The sequence below is a fragment of the Corvus brachyrhynchos genome, unplaced genomic scaffold, assembly GCF_000691975.1.
Source record: "Corvus brachyrhynchos isolate BGI_N302 unplaced genomic scaffold, ASM69197v1 scaffold101, whole genome shotgun sequence".
Classification (NCBI taxonomy): Eukaryota; Metazoa; Chordata; class Aves; order Passeriformes; family Corvidae; genus Corvus; species Corvus brachyrhynchos.
Window position 1 is genome coordinate 12,159,460 of NW_008237239.1, and position 10,930 is coordinate 12,170,389.

General features: G+C 41.3%; 1 protein-coding gene across 4 annotated transcripts in view; it reads left to right on the top strand.

Annotated features, from left to right (window-relative positions):
- The first annotated feature begins 22 nt into the window (after nucleotides 1-22).
- MCOLN2 (mucolipin 2) overlaps nucleotides 23-10,930 on the top strand; it is a 22,760-nt gene continuing 11,852 nt past the window's right edge. Inside the window, exons 1-7 of one of the 4 annotated variants that reach the window (XM_017729976.1) lie at nucleotides 23-1,635; nucleotides 2,998-3,157; nucleotides 5,235-5,408; nucleotides 8,915-9,059; nucleotides 9,611-9,698; nucleotides 9,829-9,925; nucleotides 10,387-10,486. In XM_017729976.1, coding sequence (XP_017585465.1) covers nucleotides 1,607-1,635; nucleotides 2,998-3,157; nucleotides 5,235-5,408; nucleotides 8,915-9,059; nucleotides 9,611-9,698; nucleotides 9,829-9,925; nucleotides 10,387-10,486 — 793 coding nt within the window. In that variant the 5' untranslated portion in view covers nucleotides 23-1,606. Of the gene's footprint in view, nucleotides 2,097-2,997; nucleotides 3,158-5,234; nucleotides 5,409-8,914; nucleotides 9,060-9,610; nucleotides 9,699-9,828; nucleotides 9,926-10,386; nucleotides 10,487-10,930 lie in introns of all 4 variants that reach the window. The other 3 variants (XM_017729973.1, XM_008630304.2, XM_017729975.1) reach the window with 3 other exon arrangements.

Genomic DNA, 10,930 nt, shown 5'->3' on the forward strand with positions numbered 1-10,930 from the left:
AGCGCTCCGTGTGTGCCCCAGCTGCCGCCGCTCCTCCCGCGGCAGCCGAGCGGGTGGTGCCGGTGTGAGCTCCGCACGGGAGGGCTTTTCCCTCCATTTCTGACAAGTGCAAGGCGACGCCGTCCTCTGGCAGAGTGCTGAGCTTAGTAGAGATCGGGAAAGTGCAGCTGGGGTTGCCCAGGCTGATATGTGGAACTCAACTCAGTGGTTTTTGTTTGGTTTCTTTTTTCCCTTTTTTTTCCTCTCCTTCTTGCCCCCTTAGCACCCCATCAATCTCGTTAATACGTCTTCAAGATTCAGAGCTCAAGTAGATTAATGTTGCTGATTCGGAGCTCTGGTGGACAGCTAGTGTCACTACAGTAGCGATTTACTCATTAAAGAAAAAGTGACTGTGCTCACTTACCAAGCGCATCTTAGCCACTTGATTCAATGGTGCTTTTTCTGCTGGGTGAAGAGCTAAGTATTACAAGTGTATTTCATAAGTAGGTAGCTGTAAATTGTAGTCCTTACTGTTGAAGCCTCTTTCTTGAGTGGAATGTTGAGCTCTAAAATGCCTCTCTACAAACAGCAGACTGTCCTACCGGCTACAGCACTGAAGCATTGGTGACAGTGATGCAGCTGTTAGAATTGAGTTAGTAACAGTTGTTATGTATGAGACACATGACACCTGGATATGCACCTAAGCATGCATAGTACAGTTAGTCTTCATTCACAAAAAACTTGGTTGTGTCAGTGCTTCACAAAACATACTATGGAAACCTATTGAGTGGTGTTAATGACACTAGTGTGTTGGAATTTGTTTCATTGCTCTGTCTTGAGCTGGGTGCTTTGCTAGTTTTAGATTATTAGGCTAGGATGTAATTTTTAATCTATCCTAGAAATTAATGAATTGAAAAACAGTATTTCACCTGTTACCCTGTTACTTGTTTCACCTGCTTAAGAAATGAATTATTTCTTAAATACTACACCAGAGAATGCCTGTTTTTTATTGGAAGACAAAATCCAACAGTGATACAGGCTTGAATCTTGGATCTTCCTCTTAAGCCGAAAAAATGTGTTGCTTTCTTTGGTGGAATTTCCTGCTCATAGTTTCCAGAGTTAATTAGTAAAGGGAGCTAAAGACATCAATGAAAATAATCCTTAGCAGTAAGTGAGAGTTGTGTAGACGTGGAATTGTTGTTATTAGTCAACATAAAGTTTTTGGAATAGCTGTAAGGTCTTGACACACAACTTGGGAGTAAACTATTATGTCTGTTATGGTATTTATTTGAATATCAAAAAAATAGTGTTTGTTATAAAGTGCCCTGTTTGATTTTGTTTGGTTTGGAGTTGTTTGTGGTTTTTTTTTCTTTTTGTTTTTAAAGATTTGTCACTTCTGATATGCTTTTACAGGAAGCTTGGGGGAGGATTTTGCTGAAATCTTGGTGTGGTTCTTATGTCATACCTTCATGGTTTAAAATTTGACCAAATTTAGCTTAACCCTCTTTTGTTTCCTCTTTCTTTCTCGCCCCCTCCTATCACTTTCACTCTGGGTTAGCTCTTGTTCACTGTGTACCCATACAAATGCTGCTGCCTGCGGAAGAGAAGCTCTGGTACAGGAGCAGTGATGTCTTTGGGTGTCAATGCAGGATTAAAGTATGTATGTACCTGTTTCCTTAATCAATGCTCACAGCTATAACTATCACCTGCTCTTCTGTCAGGTGTGTTTGCATTTTTCAAAGTTTTTATATCTTAGACATTCCTAAAGCTACTCCTGTGTGTTTTTATTATAATTTTAAATAGAGATGCTATCCACAGTTTCTTTTTCTTGGAAACTTCCCATGTTTTTCCTGCTTCAAAAACCACAATCATCCTGCCTCTCATCATCTTCATGAAAGATTGATTTAAGGCTGTGTAGGAAAGATAACTTTTGCGTTTTTAACATTAAAATAGATTTTTTGTTGTTTTCACTTCCTCTTCAAAGGAAACACCACAGTGTTAGCTTTACTGTGCTTTTTTAACTGTCATTTCTCTTCTTGTGGGACAGCTCGTTCTAGCAAATCAAGTGTGCTTTGTGATCTACAGTCTGAGCTTAAATACCTGTGCACTTTGGACAGGTGAGGACGCAAGAAGTAAAAATGAAAAAGTATTCCAAGTATCTGAAAACTTGGAATTAATGCTTTTGGTTTTGAGCCTCAGACAAAGTGTTATCCTTTATAAAATTCAGAATATCAGGAATAATATTCTGAATGGTAAATGGGACTGATAATCAGCCAGTGTCAGGTATGATCCTTTTGACATGTTGTCGTGGTGAAGTCAGTCCATCAGCTCAGGTTCAACCCACTACGCATGTAAAGAGAGGGGAAAAAATTACAAGTTTGGTTCTGAACTGTGCTTGAAGTAGGAAAGTTCTGAAAATTTATGACACTGGAAAACAGGGTCAAAATGATTAGATGGGGAAAGTTTTTTCAATGTCCCATTCAATTGAGAAGGAGAAATGTAAGGTGATTTAGGACACCTACAACAACAGTCCTCTGTGCCTGGTCCTCTGATTTTTACACGCCCAGGTATTTAAATAAATAAATGCCTATGAATTTAGCCCTTAAAGCTGCATGTTCATAACAGAAGTGTGTATAAAGCTGCTCTGGTTTAATCTTTAGGACAGCTTTTTCTTCTGGTAGAATGTGGGTTACTCAGACAAATGTGTTAGCAGTGGTCCCCCTTTGTTTCAAATGGATTTTTAAGTGGGTAATAGCAAGTCTACATTTCTTTCTATTACAGACCCTCTTATTTAATGCCTGTTAATTATTTGTCTAAATGGTGTGTTTTAATGATCAGATATGTTTGAATGATTTTTAATGATGTGATCACAGGGAAGTATTTTTGCCTTTCAGTAAAATAACCCCAAAACTATTTTGGTCCTTTTATGTCATGTGGTGATCTGAGGTGAAACTGCAACGAGGAAATTGTCTGCCAAAGCCTTCTGTTGGTTTCTAATTAATATGTTATTTATGACAGAAATATGATGACTCAGTCAGATTTAGATCTAAAAGAGACAGCTTTGAAAGAGGATTTGAAGTTTTACTTCATGAACCCATGTGAAAAATACAGAGCAAGACGTCAGATACCGTGGAAACTGGCTTTGCAGATTTTGAAGATACTTATGGTTACTACACAGGTAATCCTTTGTTTTTACTCTTAGAGTAGCAATGATGTGCAAGAGAAGCATGTCTGTGCTTCTGGGCCTTTGCCATCTCTGGATATTTGTTACTGGCTTGAACTTCCCATTTCAGTCCATAAAGAAGAAATACTATGAGAGGTGTTTCAAGGGGGAAGAATAACATAAATTACAAAAGCCTTCTGGAGGTTTTCAGGCAGTGTTTGACCAGGTTTTTTGCCATTTTTGACCTAATACTTTAAAGCAGATTACTCTTCCCACTAAATTCAGCACTGTCTTCAGGCTTGTTGTCACAGTACTGCTTCCTGTTACATTCTTAGGTTACAGTTTCACTGGACTGTTTCAAAAGTGATCTTTCCTTATCTCCAATCAGAAAATTGAAATTTGCATGTTCAATGTGAAGATGATATGGTTTCTGATGATGATGGGATGACTGGGCTACAGGAATTGGATGTGCCGCTTGCTTCCATCAAATAATGCATTTGAAAACTCGGGTATTGTTTGAGATACTACGTGGAGGCAAAGAAGAGGGTGTTTTTAAGCTGCACTGGAATCACAGTGCAGTTGGTTATTTTACAGTCTGCTAATAGTGACTGCATGTGGAGGGAAGCAAAATGGGACACACATATAAGTAGAAATTACTTTTTCTGAACTTTCGAAATGCAAGACTCTGACATCTGGCGGTTTGCAAGAACAGCTAAATATATGTGCTGGGTTGTGGGATCCCTGGTTTGAGTTGCCTGCTATGAATGAAATTAAGCACAACCCCAGCTTCCACGTGCCTGTGTTTAATTGCCTATGGTAGGTGCTGTGGCCCCACCTGGCTGGGGTCTGGCTGCTGCTGTGCTGTGCCCAGATCCTGACAGGCCTCTCTGCAGGCAGGAGTAGGATGCAGCGATTGGTCTGTCTAGGCAAAGCTACTAAAATATGTGATTTACACTAGTGGTGACACAATTGTGACCTGCAGAGATAGAGCTGATGGGAACAGGGATTGTATTAAAGTGTGTGGGGGAAGGAGGTGGTGGGCAGTGTGAGCACAGTGTAAGCTGAAAGGAAGGGTTTTCCTGGCTTTCTTTACTGGCAGCTGCACCTCATATGTGGGTTGTTCCTCTTCCTTCAAAGACAGGACAGTAAACTTTGCATGTGAATGATGATACAAAATACAACTTCACATGTCTCTGGAAAGGTTCAGTACTGCCATCTGTCCTAACCTACTGACTTCAGTTCTTGGGGGTATCACTGAACCTGTAATTTTTCTGTCTTCTGCCCCAGTCTCCCACTATCCTTTGTGAGCAGAAGGGGTGCTCTGCTGCTTCCTTTTCAAAGGCCACAAGATTTTTCAGGACTGCTGCTTGAGACTTTTCTTGTCAGCCCTTGGTTTTGCTCAGATGTCAGGCCTATAGCTGGGGCTTGGGGATGTCCTCCTGCTACTGTGCCTGTGAAGAAGCTCTTGCTGAAAAACCGATCAGTTTCTAGGCTCTGTTTGTGTTTTCCTTGGTTGTGGTGGTGGAAATGGGAACATCCACGTGGCAGGGGAACACAAGTCTTCACTAGTAACTCTGCTGTCTGCTGTTTCTTCCTGTTATAGCCTCCTTAAGCAGCACCTGGCTCAGGCAGGTGATGCTTTTTATTGCTGTAGGGTCCCATACAGGTTTGCTCTAATCCTGTGCCATGCTAGAGGTAGGAAAGGTGCAGGAATTTGACCATAGCAACAGCACAACCTGCTATGCCTGAAATGCTCTACTTTAAGTTAGCTTGTCTGCCATTTGCATCCTCCACAAAGGTTTTTGTAAGTTCCAGTTAGAGTTGTTGGTCCATGATGTGTAAAAGGTGCACATGATGTAGCTGTCTGTTCAGTGCTGCACTTTGATTTCTGTTTCTCTTACCCTGCATGTGATAAACTTGGCTTTGGTAGTCTTATGCCATTAGTTAACAGGTTCTCTGCTCCTGTCATAGCAGAGTTACAGCAACAGGCACCTGTCTGTTTTGTATTTACTGTAACTGAAAGCTGTTTCCAAAATGCTGCTGCTTGACCACTGTTCAAAATTCAAATGTGTTACTTCTTTTCTCTTTTCAGCTTGTTTTTTTTGGCTTGAGTAACCAGCTGGTGGTCTCATTCAAAGAGGAAAACACAATTGCTTTTAAACACCTCTTCCTGAAAGGCTATTCTGGAACTGATGAAGATGACTACAGCTGCAGTATATATACACAACAGGATGCATATGATAGCATTTTTTATGTTATTAATCAGGTAAGTGTGAGTGTGTGTTCATAACTGAGTTAAAGCTGAAGCTACAGATATAAACTTCTGCTAAGTTTCTGGTTTTCTGTTTCTATTCTTGGATTTCAGTCTGGTATTTCACTAAATCAGTGTAGGTGGGGTGTCCTGAAGTTTGTGTTGTAGCTGAATTTTTCTCTTGGAGGTGAATCCAAACCAGAATTTTACTCAGGTAGTTCTTAATACCAAAATCCAGAAAATTTGAAAATTGCTCATCTTGCATGATCTGGAACTTTAGTTTAGGTCTTAGAAGACCTATGGGCCTGAATATACCTATGCATGGTATTAAAAAAAATTGTCCTTGCAGCTCTCCTGAATTCCAGCTTTGTAGTGAGTGCTGGAGGCCTCAAAATGGGGAATATGGTACTTCAGGAATGTAGGGGCATTCACCCTGGTTAGGGACGGTATTTTAGAGAACAGTCCCTTTACAATTTTCAGGGAAAAGTGAATAAATCTAGGATGAAAATTCAGTAAATGTTTTTGTATTTAACATTAATACCTTTGGAAGTCATGAGATGAAAGACTCTGGAATATGAAGTGTCTCTTGTGTTGGGAATGATTATAAGCCCAGAAATGATTAACAGTGGGTGAATAAAAACTGGCTTTAAACCACCTTTCATTTTCACTGGCCTTGGCACATGAGCTCTGGCACTGGGATTAAAGCAGTGTTGCCCCTGCAGCTGTGCTCAGCAGCACCTGAGAGTTGCAGGGCTGTGAAGGGCCAAACCTCATTCTCAAACACCTACTTTTGGGGGCTTGCTGCTCTCCTGTCCTGTCCTGTAAGCTGCAGCAGAGCCACCAGCTGATCAAATGTGCTGGACTACACCCAAGACTCTCATTCCTGGCATTTTAAATGAATGGTGAAGTAGTTTTCTCAGTCTTTCTTCGAACTCTCAATATTGCCACTGTTTCTGCAATAAACTGTGCTTGCTTTCTTTTTTTCTTTCCTTGCTTGCTTTGTTTCGCTTTCCTTCTTTTGTAGGCACTAAGGCTGAGGTGAATTCCAGATACAGAACAGTAGAGAAATAGTAGCTTTATATCCTCAAGAATGAGCCATGCATCAGGAAAAGGTCTCTTCATAAAATGTCTGTGTGGTATAAATCATCTCCTTTAAAGAGATTTAAATTGTGAAATATGAGTTCTTTAGTGTCCTGTGGAGTTTCTGAGATTTTGATATCACACATAAGAACTCAAAAAGCATGCCTTCAGGTGAACATTTTGACTACTGCTGCCTTTTTTTGTCTGTCTTTAGAGGGTGCCTTGTGGGAAGAGCCAATTTAGATGACTCCTAAGCTAAAAGCAAAGCATTTTTTTTATTTTGAGATGGGCAGCTAGAATACATGGGGTTTGGTGTTCTGTTTTGTGTTTTTGAAATGCATGATTGGGTGGGTGAAGTGGAAGGATATGACATTACAGAAAATAGTAATTGTGCACAGCAAAGCTGGAGTTGTAAAAATTGAATTTTAGCCTTTGTGTAATATACCACTGGGGATATTTTAACACTTGGGGAAAAAAACCCAAAAAGACCAGAAAAATAAAAGCCCAAGCATACTTTTACACTTGGAAGAGTACACAGGTTTCCCCTGCTTCACTACTGGGTTCAAGCTGAAGTTTCTATTATGAAGCAGCTGTGTGAAGTTGTTACTCTTGTGCTCTGCCCTGTGGCAGAGGGTGTAGGACCAGGGTATTCTGCTGCTTGCTCTGTCTGAGGCTGCTTGGAAATTTATAAAACAGGAATTTTGCTTTTACTGTTTCATAGTGTAGTTTGAAACTGGTGTGTGGGTAGCCCAGCCCCTTGTGCTGTGCTGTCAGGAGGGCAGAGCCTGTGAGCACACGTGGATGGGGCAGCAGCTGCTGCATGCAGTGATCTGGAGATGTCCTGGGTGGGATGAGCAGCTGTGATTAACTGCTGTTTCCACTCACTTGACCTGCCTTAGTCAGACGTGGCTTCCTTAGCTTGCTCTGAGTTCAGATATTGTTCTGACAGGGTACAGAGGCCATGCTTTACTCCTGGGCTGTCTAAACTTGTTGCAAGCTTAGCTGTGCACTCAAAGTGGCACTGCAAGGCAGAGCTTTGAATAAAAGTGTGGTAGTTTCAGTGGCAGCTCCAGCTCTGGCCATGGAGTGTGTGGTTGTTAGTGACTGGTGGGATGTTGTGCCTCACAAGATGGGCTAGTGGCCATAATGCTCATAGGAAGGGGGAAATAGGATGACAATGAATAATGCATAATAAAGAAATCCATGTTGAAGGGGAAAAGGGACTAATCATTATCAAGGGCAGCTGATCAAATTTGTAAGGAATAGGAAACCTTGCCTGACTTTCCATGTTTATTTACTTCAGGCCTCCAAGAAAGCTAAGTGCTTTCTTGAGAGCAGACCACTGCTGTATGCTGCTCTGAGCTCTTTTGCTAGGTGAGGTAATGATGAAAACTAACAAATTATTATGTGTTTATGCCTTCTTCCCCAAAAGGCCATGGGTCTGTCTGGCTTCTCTTGGACAGTGTTAGCTGTTGGGAAACTGAGCTGGCAGGCAGCTGCCTTCATGGTTAGTCATTGAACGCAGCTTTTGAGGAGCCAAGGGCTACCAGAAGAGCTGTGCCCTGGGGGCTTGCCTCACTTGTGCAGGACTGGAAGGTGAGTCCAGGGACCAGAGGCTGTATCTTGCTTCCAGTAGACACCAAGGTTTTGTGGAAAGCAGGTCAGGAGAGGACTGGCCTGGAATGTAGCTCTTGATGTTGCTCTGGGCTGCTGGTCCATGTTTGGTCATTGCTTGGTTTGGCACAGCTTTATTTGCTTCCACTTTTAGTCCTTGCTTTCAAGCATATCTTGCGAATGAAGAAGGTGGCTTGTGCTGTATTTTGGAGTAAGTGGAAAAGGAAAGTACCTCCCTCACAGGCATGTTTTCCGCTGCTTCTGTGCTTGTGTAAAGCAGGCAGGTTAAGTTACTTTTGGAGGCTGCTCGAGCTCTGTGTGTGTTCCCTGGTTTCTGTTATATAGTGAATGCATGGCTTCCCTTTTCTATAGTCCCACAGGGAGCTGCTTTGCTTTTGATCTTGGCATGGATTTGATAAGAACCGTGACTTGGATCACATGGAAAGTGATAAAGTTTCAAGTGGTGTGAAAACCATCACCTTCATGAGGTGAAGATGTAAGATATCCCTGGGGGGTGTGTGGTTAGCAGCAATACTGCACCGAAGTCTCTGCCAGGCATCTAATTAACAGCTGTCTGACACGTGGGTGATCATTTGCAGGCAGCCCAGTAGCCACAGGGCTCCCAGTCACCCTGTCACCAGGATGCTGATCACCACTAATTAGTGGCCAGCCAGCCCTCTTGTCTGTAACTTGGGTGTGAAAGTAAAGGGCATTTTTAAGTTTAAAAACCTGTATTGATACACATAACTTTGAGGTTTCAATTTGCCGTCTAATGCAAAAAGGATTACTTTCTCCAACTTCTACTTCTGTTTTTGTTTTTAAACTAGTACAGGCATTTAAAGAACATATCCCTGGGGACACTTGGTTATGAACATGAAGAATCAGGTTTAAAAATCTGTAAACAGCAGTACAAGAGAGGCACAATGCTTCCTTCCAATGATACACTGAACATAGATGTTTCTACTGAAACAGGTACAGTACTGTTGTACTTAAAATGTCTTGCTGTGGAGTACTTAAATTCTAATTCTAAAGCTTAAAACCAATAGCTTTTTGTGTGGCAATCACAGGAACATTACTGTGCTCCCTGCCTTTTTCCCCTCTCGGTTTTTAGTACCTGTCTAGAAATGACAGCTGTGATTATAAGAGGCTCTCTTCAACCACTGTCATTAGCAGGGTGTGAAGCTCTTTGTAGTTGATGCTGAGGTGGTGTTTTGTTGTTCTTTTTCTTAAATGCACTTCTTCCCCCTCTGTGCAGGAGGTTGAAATACAGAATTCTGGATGCTGGTCAGTACCTTCCTTGGGTGGGTGCCCTTACTGCCTCTCAGAGCTGAGTCCTGCTGCTAGCTGCTCAAGAATTAGTACACAAACCTGCTTCTGACCCCACTAGTTGGGCCTCTGAATAGGTTTTCTCAAAATTAATGTTTTGCTTGATTAGGACTTGCTCTGCACACTGATTACCTCAGTTTAATCCTACTTCCAATGTGAAGTTTTTATGTTAGCATATTTTCTTCTTGTTTTTCCAGAATGTATCCTTTTAAAGCCAAAGGAACTAACTGGTAAAAAGGCAGAACTGAAGCTGAACTCTTCTTTTTTCAATCTTGAATTTTACAGGTAAAGCGATGGGGATTTTTAAATTATTTCAACTTGTCCTTTCATATTAATATGGTGGATTCTGATTTGTGCCGTTTGTGTATATTTTTGTGGTATTTAAATATATTTGTATGCTTTTTGAAATATCCAGGCTTATACAGCTTGAAATCTCCTTCAAGCTGAAAGGCATTGCTCTACAGACAATCCATGCCCGAGAATTGCCTGACTGCTATGCATTTCAAAATACTGTGAGTGAGTATGGGCTGTGGCACTTCCAACACTGTATATGCAATGAGAGCTTAAGCTAAGGTGTAGGTGTCATCCTCATATCTAGACTGCAAGGGAAACACAGCTGAGCACGGCCTGGCTCTTACCCCGCCTTCCCAAAGGCTGATGAAATGGTGTTGCCATGGCACAATGTTGTTTTATAACATACTCCGGTTGGTAACTTCATAACCTGAGAAGGGGATAAGGAATTGTTCTTCATCTAAAGATTAAATGTGAAGTTTGGCCTCTTGAAATACTGCTCGTTAGGCCATACATGTCGTCTTCTCAAATTATGTCTACGCAGTCATTTATGGTGACAACTTTCTTAAAGCCTATCTGATCAACAACATTAATGCATGCTATGTCCAAAGCACTTAGCAGGATTTATTTTCTGGAATGAAATCTTGCTAGTCCTGTTTCTGATATAGCTCTGTATTTTCAGATAACTTTCAATAATAGAGCCCACAGTGGAAAAATCAAGATCTATTTTGATAGTGACACTGACATTCAGGAATGCAAAGACTGGCACATATTTAACTCTGGTAAGTATGGTGTGTTTGGATAACAGCAGTTATGCATCTCCCATTGCCTTCTCTGGTCTGTAACAGTCTGTCCAGCAAGACATTCCCCAGCCTGTTCATCCTTCTGCCCTTTAAACAATGCAACTTGCCTCATGCAATTCATTACATCTTGCTAATCAAGAGGTGAGAAATAATTCCTTTTGTGAGGGTGTTGTGAGATGACACGATCACCTCTGCATAACACTGTGTGTTAGCAGTGAGCTCTACCTGCAAGGATGATGAATGTTTCTTCCATAGATTTTTAATTGTGCTGCTCTGAGATGACTCAGTTTAATCCACTAACAGTGGGTAAATTTCCAGCTGAAGCCTTCTACAGCTTTCAGGTTTTTTTTCAACTGATTGAAGCATACTATTTCTGAAAGTTGATTTTTTTTTTTTGTGGTTTTTTTTTTTTTTTTTTTTTTG